General features: G+C 47.6%; 1 protein-coding gene across 6 annotated transcripts in view; it reads left to right on the top strand.

Moving 5' to 3' along the window:
- The window catches only part of LOC119213202 (tyrosine-protein kinase receptor UFO), a 31,411-nt gene that overhangs the window by 7,851 nt on the left and 4,882 nt on the right, over positions 1 to 18,678 (top strand). For all 6 annotated transcript variants that reach the window (XR_009955922.1, XR_009955926.1, XR_009955925.1 and 3 more), the window contains exons 2-15: positions 4,713 to 4,923; positions 5,265 to 5,365; positions 5,459 to 5,641; positions 7,913 to 7,993; positions 8,092 to 8,207; positions 9,914 to 10,109; positions 14,221 to 14,360; positions 14,461 to 14,605; positions 14,745 to 14,762; positions 15,471 to 15,600; positions 15,792 to 15,883; positions 17,694 to 17,789; positions 17,977 to 18,054; positions 18,464 to 18,556. Coding sequence is in view for 1 of the 6 variants with exons in the window: in XM_037464341.2 (XP_037320238.2) it covers positions 4,713 to 4,923; positions 5,265 to 5,365; positions 5,459 to 5,641; positions 7,913 to 7,993; positions 8,092 to 8,207; positions 9,914 to 10,109; positions 14,221 to 14,360; positions 14,461 to 14,605; positions 14,745 to 14,762; positions 15,471 to 15,600; positions 15,792 to 15,883; positions 17,694 to 17,789; positions 17,977 to 18,054; positions 18,464 to 18,556 (1,680 nt within the window). In the remaining 5 variants the exon portion in view is untranslated. The remainder of the gene's footprint in view (positions 1 to 4,712; positions 4,924 to 5,264; positions 5,366 to 5,458; positions 5,642 to 7,912; positions 7,994 to 8,091; positions 8,208 to 9,913; positions 10,110 to 14,220; positions 14,361 to 14,460; positions 14,606 to 14,744; positions 14,763 to 15,470; positions 15,601 to 15,791; positions 15,884 to 17,693; positions 17,790 to 17,976; positions 18,055 to 18,463; positions 18,557 to 18,678) is intronic.

Below are 18,678 nucleotides of genomic sequence, written 5' to 3'. Positions count from 1 at the left end.
TTTTGTGCTGTTGATGAGTGCCATGTTGACAGCCGCTGGGAAGGCCGCAACCACAGCATCACAGATGGCTGTTATGAATGTTCTGTAGTTGAGGTTTGCCTCATTGCTCCAGTCGCGGTGCACTTGGTGGGAGTCGCAGCCGGCACCAGTGACCACTGCTCTGATTTTGCTGAAGTCACTTGGGCCCACATGTTTGACCAGCAGGCGGTGGACCTCAGCTCCGGTGGGCATGAATTCTTTGCAAAACGTCAGGAACTCTTTTCCAAAAGCCACGCCATTTTTTATGTTGGGCAGATGGGAGGCAGCTTGTTGAATGTCCGCGGAGGTCCAGGGCCTGAATACGAGCCCAGGTAGTCCATCCTGTGGCCGTAGAACTTGAATCATGGGGGCTTGAATATAAGACCCATCCAGTTTACTGTCCATGGTGGTGTTAGGACTAAGAAAATCCACAATTCTTCCGGCTGTGCCCCTCCAGGAGGATGGGTCGTGGATTGACCATGCAGAGTCCGGGGTGGACTGGGCTGTGGGGTCAGCTTTGAATGGGTTGAGGGGTGAGCATGATTTGACGTCTGCACCTCCCTGGTCTCCCAGCCGGGTTTGACTGCGTGTTACAGGTCTGCCAACCGTTGGATTGGGGTTGTACGGTGGTGGTGATGATTGTTGTTGGACTGGAGGTGGTGCAGGAATTTGATAACACGTGTTCAGGAGAAGACCGCCTGCCCCTGTCAGGGATGGATACAATGGAGAAGACACACATGGATTATTCTGTGTTTCTATGTCAGGTTTTTCAGTTTTTAAACACGTCATTTTCTTCATCATTTGTTTTCTCTCCCTACATTCACATTCCATTTCCCATTGTGCCAGACATGTCTGGTTTTTCTCTATTATTTCTAAGTCTTTCACTTTGATTTTTTTACCACTTTTCAATTCTTTCAACCTTGCTTCCAAATCCCCTCTTAACATTTTAAGTTTAGCGGCACTCAACGAGCCGTTTTCTGGAAACCCAAACTCCTTTGTCCAGTATGGGAGACACTCTGTACATGTTTTCCCGTATTTCTGCTGCATCATTGCCACAATCGGACCCCACGGTTCCGTGTGTTTTGCGGACTGGCCACCCATCTTTTACTGGTGTGGACCCTACCGGTTTACTTATTACAATACAGTCGTCACCGTAAGGCTTAGTTTCTTTATACAAGGAAAAACTTTTGCAAAAACCCCAGTCAAAACTCACGCTACGATATTGCCACGATCTTGTTCTAAAGGTAATTCAGTAAAACTCACGTTTGGTTGTCAATACCAGTGATATCGTTCTGCCTGTTTCCAGCGTAAAACTCACGCTACGATATTGCCACGGTCTTGTTCTAAAGGTAATTCAGTAGAACTCACGTATGGTTGTCAATACCAGTGATATCGTTTTACCTGCTTCAGCATAAAACTCACGTGTGCTACAGCCACGGTCTTATTCTACAGGTAGAATTCACGTTTGGTTGTCTATAACAACGGTCTTGTTTTACCCGGGTAGTCAATAGCGAGTGTTACGATCTCGGAGAATTTGTTCCGAGTGAAATCTCTATCGTGCACAGTCCTACTTCTTCTACTTGTAGTCTAGCGAGTGTTACGATCTCGGAGAATTTGTTCCGAGTGAAATCGCCATCGTACACAGTCCTATCTACCTTCGCATAAAATAATGCATCAGAAATATCCCGGAATCATGTACTCAAAATGAAATAAAAATAAAAATAATAAAAACAAAAACACCCAAATGTTAAAAAATAAATGTAGGCCTATATTCCCCAGACTACAACAACCACTTGATCAGTCATCCTTTTCCGCTATGTTCAACTCTTACTGTTACTTTATAATTGGAATTTCCACTTCTTACCCGAGTCTGTAGAAATTAATTCTTTTTCGCTGGATACACGTGACGTCAATCAGGACTCCTTCGGTTTCCGCCCGTCCTTTCTCTCTTGTCTAAGGAGGTATGAGGCAGGATCATCAGCTGGTGATCCTGGAAAAGGCCTTTTCTCCGGACGGTCCCCCGGAGCCTGACGGACAGTCAGTGAATCCTGTTCGTGACGCCAAATTGTTGTGGAATATTTCAATAAGCTCGGTAGAAGAGAATGATTTGTCTAATAAAACGGAGTCTTGATGAATGATCAAAGTTGCAGAAAGTCCATTTATTGCTTGCAAGCAGGAGGTCAACTACACAGGCACGTATCACGGTGCTCTGTGGAGATGGCGTCTCCGAGCAGTGAAAATGCTGAGTTCTTATACACACACATGAAGGTCATTTCTAGTGGTATGCAGACACGAGAGCTACTAAAGCCTGAAACTCTAAACCACCTGTGAGATAACACAAATGAAAAGTTACAAATCAAGCAGGAAAAGAATCAAGGCAAAGATGGGAGTAACAGGGTTCCTTTGTTCGAGCATTCGGGTGAAGGCCAGTTTGACTATCCTCCTTCACATAGCTGCAAAAGGCAACTTTTGGGTCTCCCTTTTCTTCTCACATTGCTTCATTACAGACAATAATCAATCTTTTGGCATAAGATTATGTTATAACATATTTTACCATTACACGGATGAATGCCTTGGTCTGTGAGTCAGATATGGTCTCACTCAGGCTCAACCATCGGAATGATGGATGTGTTAAAAGGCTGCGAGTTGGGATGGGAGGTGGCAAAAATGTGCAGCGAAGAATGAATCCGAAGAATGGTATGAAAAGGGAGGCTAAGAGTAAAGGGCAGAGGCCCGGCAGCGAGTGGAGGGGCCTGACTTACGGATTGCGTCCAAAAGCCAGAAAGATAAAGGGAGGGAAAGAGGGGAAGACAAATGCTCGGACTGTCTCGGGTATTTTTGGTATGTGCATGTGCACTGACATTTAACATTTTCTACAAGAGAGAGAGAGAGGGAGGCACAGAGAGTTGCAGCAGAGACAGGGTGGAAGGAGTGGGATCATGAAAAAACAGTGTGGGACATTGAGGGAATTTGGGGACAAAAGGGAGGAGATGGAGTAGTGAAGCACAAATGAATCACTGGCCATGGGCCACACACACACACACACACAGAGTTTAACTAGGGCCTGCTCTGTCTTCCGTCTACCTCTGCGTTCACATGAAAAGGTTTCACAGGCTTATGATATGAATGCAGCTCTCAGAAACAGAAAGAAAAGTAGGGCTCCTTTTGTTCAGCATGGAACCGAGACAAAAAACAGAAACAAAGTCAAGGCAACGCCAAATCATGAATGGGCTCGGCCTAGCTCAAAAATAAAGGGAGGTATGACTTTTAAGGAGGACACAGAGGAGGCGGGGAGGCGGTGAGGCAGGGGCTCAGGGGGGGCCCCCCTTCATTTATCCCCCAGAAGCAGCTTTACTTGATCTGTGTGTGTGTGTGTGTGGATTACACACACATTTACAGAACAACGCTCGTTAGTACTGCCGATGGGTGCTGTTTACGCTACACGTCCGTTTTTCAGCGGCTGATTTATGTGTGCGTCATGCGTGAGATTGGCTGCAGCCGAGTCCTGGGTGGGAGGGGTGGAAGGGGGGGGGGGTGTCAGAGGTCGAAGGTCGGCCCTGAAACAGACTAGGAGGGCTGGTAGACAAGCTTGAGAAAAATCTTCACCGCCGCCGCTCGGTGACACAAGGAGGGATTTATTCTCCTCCTGAAATTGAAGATGCAAAGGTCGAGTTTGCAATTTTTTTTATCAAGAAGTGAGAGAGCCGTGCTATGCTCAGTGGACGCTCGGTGGACGCTCGGTGGACGCTCGGTGGACGCTCGGTGGACGCTCAGCGTTGTTAGTTGATGCCGTAGAGGAAAGAGAGATCCACGCCATGTGTCCTTGCTAACTTTGTGTTTAAATCAAGGCCGTGCGGCTCTGTGACACAAGCCGTTCCCTCGGTATCATCAGGAATGTCAATTGTTACTTTTGAAGCTTGGACCAAAACGCAACCTTTTTCGAAGGATGTTGAAGAGATTTGCAGGCGTCGCGGCGGGCGACCTGCAGGGCCCATCCTTGTGGTTGGGGGGAAACCCTGAATACGTCCAGTGTTTGGGTTGAGCTCTTTCTGCTCCGACACTTAGCGGCCGTCCCACAACAAGGAGCCTTTGTCCCGGTATCAGCACAGTCCTCTTCAGGTCGGCCCCTCCGTAAGCGGGCACGAGAGCACCGGACTATCAACACACCTGTCTGTTATCACGTGTTATCAAGTCAAACCCGCCCCCCCCCCCCACAATTACATGTTAAATATTTGAGTCGAGAACTGAATTTGAGCTTTTCATTGAGACAGCTTCTCAAACGGCATGATTTGCTGTTGCCCTGTGTTTTGTGTTACCATAAAGGCAATGTTTCCGAGCCACTTAAATCCAAAAGATATTCAGTATTATTATTCTAATTTCTATGGGGGGGACAGATCTGACAGCATCACATTCTTTCTGCATGAAAACACACACAAATACTCACCTTCTGTCAAAGTTGAATGGATGTAAAATGCATGTAACATGTTAATTAGTGAGTTAAAATGTTGGTGTATTGAGGTTGCCATTTCATTATAGTACAACAGGATGAATGAGGGCTGTAGTTTTGAAATAAACAGTGAAAAGCGGCACCATGTTATTCCTGTGTAGTCTGTATGTAAATACAGATACGCATCTCCTGACCCACACAAGTCTTTAGTTAACCTCCGATTTTGATTCCCCTTTCTTACTCAAAGATCTGGAGTTTGACCTGAGCCCAGACGCCGTCATCTCCTCGCTGGGCAAACCTGTCACTTTGCAGTGCACCCTAAAAGGCACAGGGGATGAGGAAGTGGACCCCCCCGATGTGCTCTGGCTGAGAGACGGTGTGCCCCTTCTGTACGCGGACACCAATCAGGTCCAACTCCACACCGGCGGCACCAGCTGGACGATCATGAGCACACTCAGGTAGGCGCCTCTGTCTCTACCGTGAACAGGAGAGTCGCTTTTGTTACAAGATTCATTAGGTAATTGCAAAAGGCAACCACACCTGGCCATGTCGAGTTATGGTTAAAATCATTTCCTGTTCCTCCACATTATCCTTTCAGCTTGCTTAACCAGTATGTTTTGCCAGAGTATGTCACCACGTTGACTTCCAGCCGCTGTGGAGCAGTTGTAGATCGACTTGAAACCAGATGACCCGAGCAAATCCCAAACTGAAGCCATGTGTGATTGCAATGCAAAATTTGCAAATAATTAAATCAGGGCCTGATCGGGTTTCGAATCGTACCTTTTTATGCACACAACAGTATTGAGAAGGTCCAGCTTCCCGACATGGGCGCCTACCGATGTGCCGTTCTATCTGAAAGTCACCAGACCATGTCTGAGGAGGGGAGCATTCAGCTGGAGGGTGAGTTCATCTGCAGCTACAGAAATAAGCACCACGGTTGTATCCGGAGGTTGAATCGAGACCCTGACTCAGCAAATGTATTCTCTCGCTCAGGCCTTCCTCATTTCTCCGTGGAGCCCCAGCACATGTCCGTAGTGGCCAACGTATCCCTGGCCCTGAGCTGTGTGGCCCACGGACCTCCAGAGCCGGTTAGGGTCATCTGGCTTCAGGACGGCGCTCCTCTCAACTCCCTGTCGGACCCCGTGGCTCTGTCGCCGTCCACGCTCAACCTCACAGGTATCGTCTGTCACAACCATCAGTGCATGGCTCTATTTAAGTGAGCTTTTTTATTGCACGGAGGCGGCTCTCAACACGGCGGCGCCTGCATTCCGCAATGACACCTTTGGGTGGATTTATAAGCTGTAAATAGCACCGTGAGCTAGCCAGTGATCCAAACCAGATCAAACCAAACTAAAGCTATTAACCATTGATCAGTTGACATCTCATATCAGCACTACATTAGACAAGTAAGATGTCAGCAGTTTGTGGCCTCCAAGCAGCTTAGTTTTTAAAACCCTAAAAACAAGACAATTTCAAATGTATTGTTGTTTAGTTGAATGTATTCAGTACTGCCTACACAGCAACTATCCTCATAGGTTCAATGGCTGCCAACACCCCCCCCCCCCCCCTCAGTGGTCCAACAAAACCACCAACAAAACCACCCTCTTATAGGGAGAGTTGGCCCGGGGCCAGGGAATCCATTTGGGGGACGTGGCTTGTGGTCGTGTGGTTGATGGGTAAAAACAGAGCAGCGGGCGTAAGAGGGCCTCCTATGGGGAGATAAATAGATGGGCAGGCGATAAAAGACAGAGACTTGAATGCAAACCACCCAGCCGGATAGCTGGCCTGCCTTAAGCCCAGTGGTAGGAGGACAGGAAGAGCAGGTTGAGTCAGAGGGAGGGGGGGGGGGCAGTTGGTTGAAGGATCTGGTTTGACTCATCGGAGCAGGCTGGCTGCTGATGGCCAGGGCCTGTTTGACGGTAACCTACACTAACATCTCTGGAATGGAGAGCCTCGGACTGACAACAGGTCCGAAGATAAATGATCGCATTTGGCTGTGAACCGTGAAGAGAGACGGCGCAGCGTTCACTTTGAACATAAAGAAATCCAAGGGCAGCGCATTTCTCAGTAGCATCAAGTCTCCAGGTGAAAAGTGTCACATCCAGATCTCTATGTGTGCCTTGTCCACTAGCTATAGGAAAGTGTACAATAGTATTGGCTTCAGATCGTTTTATTTTGCACTTTTCTCAATAGGACTGACCTGGGCCGATAAACTATTTTTGTCCACATGCTTGTGATTGTCTTATTGTCCATAAAAGCTACAGCAGCACTCGCTCCAAACCTTGCTAAATTTAAAGCAATTTGAAGCAGCAGGACTTCAACACCGCCGGTCACCAGCGTGATGCTCGTGAGCTCAGGAGTTCCTCCTAGTGACCGGTCAGGACATTGTGTCAGCGGGTCGGGAGTTTGTGTTGCGGTTTGCTGACGGGGAAGGAAAGGAGTCAGAAGGGCCTGTGGCGCAATCTCGAGATGGCCCGATGAGCACTTCATTCTCCCTCAGCGCTCCCTCCCTCCTTTTCCTCTCTCACAATCGCCACCGCTTCAACCAGAGGGGTTTCGTACCCTCTGTTCTTTTTCCGGCAAACGGCACAATGGAGGCATGGTGCGGTCAGCACAGAGCGACACACACTGCCGGTTCTGTGAGTCTGGGCTTGTGACTGATTGACAATGTCAGGGTGTTAGATAACCATTGATGTAAAAACTTGAATGTCACATGTTTCAGTATGGTTTTGTGTGTGTGTGTGTGTGGGGGGGGGGGGGTGTTGTGTTGTCGAATTGTTTGAGTGTGTGAGCACGCTGTGAGTCACTTTGTATGAGGACTCATTCACTGTTAAATATCTGTGTGTGTGTGTGTGCAGCGGTGCATTTGTGCCCCCCCCCCCCCCCTTTCAGAGGAGCCCCCACCTCACAAAGGCGCTAGCTCGGCCATTTTTTACACCTGAGCCCACGACACGACCGCTCTCTTTGTAATCTTTGTAAAAAGCACAGGGCGAGAAATAAGCCGCTGTGATCATGCAGTCTTTCTACTTAAAGGAGGTTCTTGAGTTTAAGAGGAAGTCTTTTTAGATTCATACTGGGAGACTTTGTACAAAGCTGGTTTAAGAAGAAAGTCCTGGAAGGGATTTGAAGGTCAGGCGAGGTTCTGACAGGGGGGCAGGGACAGCATTGCACTAAAGGTCCCAGGACAAAATGCTGGATTTGATGTGTTGATTGTGCGGGACTCTCAAAACCGCACTTTCATATCCACAAACACACCGTTACGCCCGGTAACTAATTGCAACACCTGACCTTATGGAAACTATTACCCTCACATCGTTCTCACTCCGGTCCGAACTTTCACACCGCTTCTCACCTCGACATAATGTGCAACTCAGCGTGGACAAGCCCCCCCCCCCAGGACGTCCCCCGAATCACACGCACATGTCGTTATCTCGTTTGTCTGCCCAGGTTTGAACCGGACGAGCACTTTTTCTTGTGAGGCCCATAACCACAAAGGAGTGGCCACCTCTGGATCTGGTACCATCACTGGTGGGTGTCACAGCACGCATACCAGCCCACCAATACTCTTTATACTTTGTTGGGATGATTATAAAACGTATGCATGTCTTTTCCTGTCTTGTCTTTAGTCCTCCCGTCGAAGCCTCAGCACCTGAGAGCCGTGGAGGCCACGCCGACCGGTCTCCGTTTAACATGGCAGCCCGCTTTTGGGGGCGACTACCCGATAGTCCGCTGCACTGTTCAGGTGAGGTGAAAGGAATACCAAAACTACCTGAGAAAAAACCTGCGCGTTAAACAAAGGCATCGCACGCGGGCCGTATTTTTCCTCTCTTTAACTCATCCTCTACTCCTCTGTGCTTTATTCATGTAGCAGTGGATCAGGTTTTGGTCTGGAAGAGTGGCCTCCTGGACTAATCTTGAGTTGCACCACTCCCTCTCTCTCCCTCTTTCTCTCTCTCTCTCTGTGTGTCAGTTTCTCTCTGCCGCTCTCCTGCTCTGCGGCCATTGTAGCCCGGGGTGGGGGCATTTTCTCCCGTAAAAGGGAGCAGTGCAGCGGCAACACCCCTAAATGTCTGGTTCTAATAAAGCTGCCCCTCATACCTCTCGCCTACCCCTCCCCTCTCCTCGCCCTCACTGGGGAACAAGGCGAGGGGCCAGCCAGCAGAAACGGGGCAGAATTCTGAATTTATTAGTTCATTGTGGGGCCGCAGAGAAAAGGGGGGGGGGAAAAAAGCAACATAGCAGAGAGAAGAGGGTTGTTACTGAGCTGAACAAAAGGAGGCATAAAAAGAGGAAGGCAATTAGAAGGAAAGAGAAAAGGAAACAGGGGAAGTGCAGTAACAGCAGGTATTGTGGGTCTGACCCATACAAGGGGAATGCAGACTAACGTGTGACTCAGAGCTGAGGGGCACAATTCGATTATATACACTTGTTTGAAGCCGGGACGTGATTCATGGAGTCAGGAATGACTCGCTCTCTGGTAAACACATTTCTTTCACAGTCCTCACTCACACAGCTTAAGATTCCTCGTGACGTCACACAGCCACACTCACGGCATGAGGGAAAACTTTCCCGCTCAGCTGCATCTGAATGCTGTTTTTCAAAACTCATTGTCAAAGCAGATCACAGCAGCACCAGCTGAACACACACACACACACACGCACACACACACATACACCTGGCTGTTATTAACATGTTTCCAGCTGATATACTGTAAAACCCACCCTGTGAGGTGCAGCCAGCAGCCAGCAGGAGACACAATAATGCTCTAGACGGCCAACTTTAATGTGGTTTTTAAGATTTCTGCAATCAAGGAGTTTTTTTTTTATCCTCTGCCTTTTGTGTTTCTCTTTAAACTTGTTTACCACTGTGAGTTTGCAGCGACAGCAGGTTTCTGACTGGGTTTTTTTAGCTGACGGGTTCTGCTTTCTCTGAGCCTGGCTCACGTTTGACACAGCAATGCGCCTTTTTTTTTTTGTCCCATAACCCTCAGTGACAAAACCCCATCCCCAGGCACTCCAACAGCCCAGATTTCTGTCACAAAACCTCCAGTTAGTGTGCGTAAACGCAGACATTATACTACAAAAACAACTCAAAACCTATACGGACATATATTTGGGTTTCTGGAGTGCGTACCAACCAACAAACTGTAAAATAAGACAAGTCATCTGTGTTTTCTGATCGTTAAAGCTTCGTAACACGTAGAAATTAGTAGAAACTCAAAACCCAAGAGTGAACCGTGAAGTTACCATGATATGTGACATATTATTTTGAGAAAAACTATTCAATTTTTTTGCATGCTGCATTAATGTAACTATTTTTCAATTCAATTGTTTCATTAATAATTCATTAAATAATAACTAAGGTTTCCCAACTCACAGAACATTGTAAATCCAAATGATGAAACAATATTCATGAAGCACATTGAAGTCTATTTTCTAAATGTTCCAGGCCAAACATTCAGGAGGGTCCTCCTCAGCAGGCCCAGATAAGATGATCCACAACCAGAATGTGAGCGTCCCACCAGCCGCGCACTTCATCGGGGAGCTGGAGCCACACAGCCTCTACGCTGTCAGGGTGGCCTGTCACAGCAGCCAGGGCCCATCTGATTGGTCGCCCTGGGTGGAGCTACGCACCAAAGAAGGAGGTGAGGCCTCCGGCTGGCTGAGGAGATGTTTGTTTTCACCCTGGAAGTGTGTGTGTGTCGGGTCAGTGCCTCTGAAGTGAGCCCAGGTCAAGGCCATGCTATCTGGCTACTGATTGGGCCCAAATCTCCTCCTCTGCTGTGTACTGTATCCAATGAAAGACAGATGCTACGCTGATTTTGAGGATGGTCTTGGTCAGTGCAAAGCATCCTTTTTATCATTTTATTACATTAGAATGCAAAAATTGGCAGGCCTTATAGAGTGTGTTTTAGTCTCTAAAGTTCATAGTCAGATTGTAACTGATACAGCCAATGAACATTTTAAAGCTGTTTTAGTGTATTTTACACCTAAAGCTGTGCAGGCCTAATGATTACATTTTAAATCTGCCAGTTGCTTTCTTATTGCTTCCCAATTTCACCACGTCAAATGGTGAAATTGTAAATTAAAGGCTAACAACAGTTTTTTAAATTGTTCCAGTATTGCATAATCACCTCATTAAACTTGCTACAACGTAATGGCTTTTTAATGAAGACCCAATTTTTAAACTTCAACCCAATTTTAAATAATAGTTTCTTTAATTGGTTCAGTTGATCAGTGGAAATAAACACCCCTTAGTGAATGCACATGATGGGGAGTTGCCCCAAGTGCTTAAACTGCATCCATTTGAACTGTTGACTACAGCATTCAATACTGCACCAGTTTTAAAAAGTTATCCCCAATGCCCTTATTCAAGTCGATGGTTCCAAAGATCCACCTACTGTGGGATGCAGTCATCGTTTCTTCCGCCGCCTTGTTTTTGTTTTGTTTTTGCCTGGAGCCATTTCTTTTCTATGCTTGTTTTGTGGTGAATCAAATTCACTGCCGCGTTAATGCAGCCAGCCTCTTTTCAGCTTCTTTCAGCAGGATAGCAAGGAGTCATAGAGTCAAGTTACAGTGCACTGGTAGTCATTATGCTCCTTTCTGTGCCCCTCCAACTTAACTCTCTGTATATGAAGAATGCCAGACACCAGTCACCGTACTTCTACGAGCTTTCAAATGCAAACTCTCGAGGTGGGAGGCTGACTGGGACTGCGCGGACAGAGTAGGCGGAGGCGGGAAGAGGGAGAGCGTGGAAGCTAAAATAATCCTGAATGGCCTCAGTTAAGATCGCCGCGCTCCGTCCAAACGGTAACGCCAGGCTGCCCTGTGCTGGAGTTTAAACTGAGGTGGGATTTTCCATGCCAGCTCATGCTGTCTCTATCCCTGGATGAATAGGAATGGAAACAAGCTAAGAGGAGAGATGTGCCGCAGGAGAGATGATGGGGGCTTTCCATCTTGGAAGCCGCCCACAACCCAAAATCACTGAGCACAAAGCGTTTCACATGAATAGTAAAATGGAGAAGTAGCAACTCCTACTGGAAAGGAGAAGGACACAAAGTTGTTTGGACACACGATTAGCTGCAGTCGGGATTTCCAATTTTCAGTTCTCTATTCAAATAAATTAAAAGTTTTGCTTCACAGACACAAATCCGCTGTTTTCGCCAATTTATTCGACACCCCGTTCAGCCACAATGTTTTATCTTCGGCACCTCTCTCCGCCCTTGTCCTTATGAGTCAGAGGAGGAAAAAAAAAAAAGCAGAAGATAGGATTCAGCTGGTGGTCAAAGACGGTTCAGGAGGTGCTGAAGGTCAGAGGGAGTGATAGAATGAAGGGGAGAAGTAGACTGCTCACAGTTCAGACTCATTTATGCGTCTCTCTTTGGTATCAAGGCTGCAAACTCCCATATTTAAACTTCCATTAGGCTCTACTGCTCAACGCCATTAGCTTCTCATGAAGGAATTCCGCAAACACATGTTTTACCATATCTTTTCATTTCTCATTCTGGAAGGGAATTGCTTCTCCCCTCCTTCAATTCTCAAGTTTTTCACTTCATTACAGACTCTTGTGCTGCCAACTCTTTTTTTTAATTCCCAAAAAAAAATGGAAATTTCCATGTGAGACGGTGCTCTCATTTGGTTGCAGCAGTCTTTTCCAACCTCAAATCCTACAAACAACTCTGCAGGATTTATTTTCCTGTCTCAGACAGGCGAGCAAATCAGAAGTTTCATCTTCTTCTTTTTGACCTCAGATGACCTTTGATTTTCCCGTTCTATCGGCACTGTGGGAAAAAAGAGAAAGTGGGCTGGTGGTGGGAGAAGGCAGGGAATAGATGGGAGAGCGAGGGAACGAGGGAACGAGGGCGCTTTGAGAAAACACTCATTCAGCTTTTTTCCCAAAGCGCACTATTTTCTCCCCGGAGGATGAGAGAACTTCAAGAGCTATTGGGCGGTGGGGCGCTGGTTGGTGGGAGAGGAAGTGAGACGACCCACGTCACCTCCTAAATACTAAAATGCGACGGGATTAGGTTTAACATGTTTATTCCATTAATGCAGTTTCCTAACACAAGAAATTCATCTTTCCCAGAAACAAAAACCCATTGGCTGGACAAAGGCCGTTTTTGGCAACACTTGACTCCAGTCGTTGTGTCATTTGTTATATTCCCTCTACACTTGTGGCCGTACGCTGTAAGTGACGCCAGAGGTACGGGACGACCAAACTCACCGCCCTCATGGAAATGAGTCACGGCAACGGGGGGGACAAAACACATTTGTCTCATTTAATCTCGTTTCATTTGACTGCCAGCTTAAGCAGTTACCACGGTAACTTTTTTTTGATGACAGTGACATTCGCGTATTGGCTGATCTGCAAAACATGTTTTTCCTGAATTCCGCGGGAGTTTGTTTTGATTTATGGAGAACAGACTCCAGATCCCAGGGTTATGAGTCAATGCTTTTGGCTGAGGGGTGACCCTTTTCCGTCTACGTGTTGACTCACGAGGAGGACGGGGGGGGGGGGGGGGTGGGGGGGGGGCGCACAGAAAGAGAGGCAACGTTCCAACAGTTATCCTACACACACGCTCCGTAGTGCAGGCTGCTGTGAACTAATCGTGGCTCAAAGGTGTTTGTTTCTCTGCCTCTTGTTTAAGCCCCGAACCAATTTCATGCTTTCATGTGGAAGACACAAGGTACAACATTTTGTTTTGGTTTTGTTCCTTTTGAAACTAGCCAAGTCTTTTTTCACATTTGTTCCCCCCTTACGGACACAAAAAGGTTTTACGTCGACGGTAAAAGAAAGGACATGGAAAGCAGGAGAGGGAATCCTGTTGGATGGGAAACAGTGAGCAAGGGAGGGAGGGAAAGAAAGAGACGAAGAGGCAAGGAGAAAAGGGAGAAGGAGGGAGCGGGAGATGACGGATGGTAGGTGGAGGCGACGCGCTCCGCTCGGAGGTTGTTTTTGTTGCCGCTGGCAGCCAGAGAAGGCGCCGCATGTGGAAACAATCATCTGCCAAATGCTTCCTGATAACATCATCCGTATAGGCCTGCCCATGTCTCCCAAACTCACACTGGCTTTGAGTAAGTGTGTGTGTGTGTGTGTGTGTGTGTGTGTGTGTGTGTGTGTGTGTGTGTGTGCGTGCGTGCGTGCGTGCGTCCAGATAGTCGTGTGACTTTGTAATCCCGAAGACAAAAACGAAAGAGTCTCGACTTAGACGGCAACAAAGGAAATACGCGCTGTTGCCTCATTGTGCAAAGGCTGTTGGATTGCTGTTTCATTCAGACTGTCAATAACACACACACACACACACACGCATTCATCTTACTACTTCTAGCATTTCTTCCTGCTAGGTTTTCTCTCCGCTGCCAAGAGCCTTTTTTTTAACTCTCTGATCCGGAGAGTGCCAGAAAACAAACAAAGCCATGGCCAAAGAGAGCCAAGCAGAACTAGTCGATGGACAGAAGTGGGGGGACAAGCACGAAGGGGGGAGACACAGCGTTAGAACACCAGAGGCCTTCAAACCACGGCCTCTGAACCCGGCAAGTCGCCCCTTGGCTTTAAGCCTCACTTCTGAATTCCCCCACATTCTCGGACATCTTCTCCCTCCAGCTGCTGTAGTTGTCCACACCCTTGAGACTACAGGCTGTCAAAACCCCCGGTGCCCTCGAACCCTCGCTGTTTTTTTGAGTAAAAAAATCCAAGGAACTGGGTGACAACAAGTGAATGACATGAGGCTGTGTTTGTGCCGCTCTGTGTTAAAGTGCCAGAAAACCCTCCGGTCAACGTGAGCGTGGCGCTGAACGGGACGGATGTGCTGGTGACTTGGGAGCAGCCTGCGGGGAAGCTGAACGGAGAGCTGCAGGGCTACCTGGTGGAGTACAGCACCCCTGTCACGCATCAGGTCAGTCCGGGACGCTCGCAACTAAACGCATGGCGTGAAGGTTTAATCGGCTTCCTTTTGAATCTTCATCTTTTTCTTCATCTTTTTTTTTTGCTGACAGTTAATCGCAGACACCGGACTGGACACCGAGCTGTCAATCAACCTGTCCGTCCCCCTCTCCAATGTGTCCTTTCGAGTGTGCGCTTATACAGGGGCGGGGCAAGGACCCTGGAGCCCCACACAGACCCTGACTCTTATTGCTCCCGGTGAGTCCGACTTGAACTTTAAATGGACCGTAATCACTTTTTACTACAATATCTGAGATGTTGCTTCATATATTTTCGGCATCGTCCAAACCAGTGTCAAAAGATTGACATCGTCTCTGTTTTATTCTTATTCTCACAGAGATGGAGGAATTTCGAGGTGAGTAATGACTGGCTTCACATTTACAAACATTCAAACACGCTCTGCTGTGACCTCTCAGAGTGACACATAATGACACAGTGATATTGAGCTCACGCCGTGGTTTTCTTCGGCCAGATTACTTCTCTTTTCTCATTCTCTGTCGCTGGGTTCCTCCGAGAGCCTGAGAGTTCCTTCCTGTGTGTCTCAGGAAAAGAAAAGGGGAAGAAAGAGAAGAAAAGAGAAATGAGGATCTCAAAGAGAGAGCGGGGAGGGGGAGGTGGGTCAATGGGGAGACGCATCATAAATATTTATAACAGACAGGAACATTGCAGCATCTCTGTTTGCTTAGTCTAATAGAGCCAGACAGACAATTCAAACAACAAGAATGGCAGATAAAAAAAGAGGCATTAATGGCGGAGGACTGGCGGGTCGGGGGGGGGATTCAGAATTTAAAAGCTGTGGGTGGCGGTTGTGAAGGATCAGCAGCGGCTTGGAGGATAGGGAACAAAAAAGAAAGAACAACACTTTTAGTAAATAGCTCAGCAAATACGGAGGCAGGAGTAAGGTCACGTGCAAACGGTAGACATTGTCTTCTTCAGTATCGCAAACGTGGAATAACAACGGAGCTGTTTCCGGTGGCAGCGAAGCAGTTCAGTCAATCAAATAAATGGACCCGCATGAATTAACCCTCCTCCGTCTCTGTCCACGCTCCCTTCCCCCCCCCAGGTCCATCCTCGACCCCGGCCTTTTCCTGGCACTGGTGGTATGTGGTGATGGCTGTCGCCGGCGCCGTGTCCATAGCTGTGCTCATGGCTGTTTACGTGGCCAAGCTGCGGCGCAAGGAGACGCGGTTTGGGTGCGTATATAAACTTCTGCTGGCGCTTGTCCTGGGTGGAAGGGAGGGACAGCCATAGCGGTGCCAAACCCCAAAATCTCCCGGACCCAGTTGCTTCGAGGAGGAAACAGCTGTGTTTGCGCCATGTGCCAGGAAGAGGCCTCTCATCTGGCTTTGACCCTGATCCTAACGGTGCTTGTTTGCGTTCGCAGGGAGGCTTTTGAACCCATGATGGACAGCGGAGAGCTGGTGGTCAGGTACCGCGCTCGCCGCACCTACAGCCGGAGGACCACAGAAGCAACACGTGAGTTCCCCCTTCCCTGCCCCTGCATGTCAGAGCGCCTTAAGTATGATCCCTGAAGCAGCAGGAGACAAGTCTCCCAGCGTGCCCTAACCCGCCTCCGTCCCTGGGATGCATGGTGACAGACAAAGGCAGCAAAACGGCATCGTCTCTCACGCTCTGGGCTTGGATCTGACCGTCCAATGGAAGGACCTCCCTTGGCACACAATGGCCGTTCTGTTCCCCGTGTTTCGAAACAGGAAGCGCGTTTCTTTTTGGGCATCAAAGGCCGGAACGATAACAAATAAGGGTTAAATCCTTCCGCGCAGCTGCGAAAGCAGGCCTCGAGTGTTGAAGTCATCCGACACACCCCTTATGATCTGTTAAAGCAATGTTTTTGTTATTTTTAATCACGTCAATTAGATGTGCAATAAATCCATCGGTGGAGCTGTGCCCTGTGTGACCAGGCGTGAAAGGAGGATCCAAAAATGGCTACATTTTAGAGTCTTTCAATGTCGGAGGCAGGGAAGATGAAATAAAGGTAGCATCGATTACTCCTCCTGTTAGAGACATTTCAGATTTAAAACAGCAACTCAGGAGGTGCGACTGGACCTGCTGTATCTGGAGGTCACGTCATCTTTGGGCAGGGTTTAAAGGTCTGGTCCAGGTGGAGATACGACCTCATACCAGTGGAGGACAAAGCATCTGGTTTGACTGGTTTGTGTCCCTTCCCCAGCAAGTAGCTGATTACAAATAGAGATACGTAAGTGTGAACACAGACTCACATTTCACACAGCTGGTTCACGTTGGAGGCTGTGACATCGTCCCAGGTGTATGGGCGATACTTGTGTCAAACCTGTCTCTGCCTGCCACAGAGAGGCCAGGGGAAAGGCAAGAAAGATATTCACGGCGTAAAATCAGACCAGGCTCTGAAAGAAAAACCCAAATATGAAGAGATGTTGTGATAATGGGTAATCGCAGTGAATGGAGATGAGGGTGAGCTTTGCTGGGAATAAAGGAAGAGGTCATTTTGGAAGGATTTGCGTGGGATTTTCGCTGTTGACCACTGATTCGAGGCCAGTTCTCTCCCTCCGGTTTATGGCTTGCATCGACTGATATCTGGTCGCATGTGTTGGAACATGCCTGTGGACTGAGCACATTGTTGTTGGACGCAGGGCAGATTGATAGTGTAGCAGCAGCTGGACGAGGGATCTATGGAGCATGTCGTTGCCTTGTCATACACTCGGCCCAGATGTGGAAACACAGCTAATATCTGGAGCTCAATGACAGCCAGCTGGTTGTAGAGAGCCAGCGACGATTTAAAAGCGGCTCAAATCCTCTGACCTCCGCTCCCAAACCGGAGCCCCAGCAGGATCACGTAGTCACGTGTCAAAGCCCTAAAAACTGATTATTGGGACAGACACAGATTCTCTGCACTGTTGCCTTTTAAAAGTTTTTAAAGTTGAGTTTGTTCACCTTGAACTGTAAGACTTTTTGGCCTTCATAGTATTTTTTAGTATGTTCATTTAAACACTGAATCATGTATTGCAATGATACAAAGCAAAATAATGTAACGTTAGTCCACTTTAAACTTTTAATTCTGTATATATATATGTATATATATAGAGAAGGTACGTATGAGTAGACAGGGTGGTTTGAATTTAGTTATAGTCCTATTTCCATTGTTATTCAAGCTGGCAGTGTTTATCAACACTGTGTTTTTGGCTTTGAGTTGCATTGTGGTTTTAAAATCAGGCTGTTTTTCTCATGCAGTTCATTATATTACTCTGGGCCTCACACACCATCCGAATTCCTCTTTCTTTCCTGTGCTCAGTGAACAGCCTGGGAATCAGCGACGAACTGAAGCAGAAGCTCCAAGACGTGATGGTGGACAGACATAAACTCACCCTGGGAAAGACGCTGGGAGAAGGTACTGCTTTATTTGACTTATCACAAGAACAGAGCGGGGTTAGTATGTCATGTGGGGTAGTGTGTTTGGGTTGGTATTTTGCAACGTATTAGCAGTAATGCCGTCTTTCCACTCATATCAAGTCATTTCCGTCTTTGTCGTTGAACTGGGCGTTTGATTGTTTGTGTGTCCTCCTCTCCTTCTTCAGGGGAGTTTGGCTCCGTGATGGAGGGGATGCTGACTCAGGAGGAAGCTGTTCTCAAAGTTGCTGTGAAGACTATGAAGAGTGAGTAGACAGTGGAAGTACTCAGCACAAAGAATCTCCTCATCTTGAGAACACAGGCCAATTCACGGACATCCCCTCGTGTCAGAGTTTAACAAGTGTTGGGGGGGGAAAAGATTTTTTGATTGGAAAGCCGACCACGATGCAGCTTGTGAAGAACAAGTTCACCTCACATTGACGTGTGTCGCAGTGGCAAAGTAAAGAGAATTGTGGAAGAACTCCAAAGATGAACAGGCAAGCAGATTTCTGCCTACCTGGTGGTAAAACAGAACTTAAATCGAGTCAAATATATTTAGCTGCCATAACACCTGCGGAAATAAAAGCATATGACCCAGGCAACTTCACAACCTTGCAGCACGTCCATAAGGTCGTACACCACGTCGCCTCACCACGTATATCATCTCCTCCCCAGTTGCCATTTGCACCCGCTCAGAGATGGAAGATTTCCTCCGCGAGGCGGCCTGCATGAAAGAGTTTGACCATCCCAATGTCATGAGGCTTCTGGGTGAGTCTGACTTATCTAAAAACCTGAGCGGATAATACAACTAAAACAAAGTGAGAACATATTTGTTTTGGTTGAGTTTGTGAACCGATGAAACTGCTTCTTTCATTAAGAAAGCTGTTTTG

Source organism: Pungitius pungitius, chromosome 3, assembly GCF_949316345.1.
Source record: "Pungitius pungitius chromosome 3, fPunPun2.1, whole genome shotgun sequence".
Lineage (NCBI taxonomy): Eukaryota > Metazoa > Chordata > Actinopteri > Perciformes > Gasterosteidae > Pungitius > Pungitius pungitius.
This window is presented reverse-complemented; position numbering and strand designations above follow the sequence as displayed.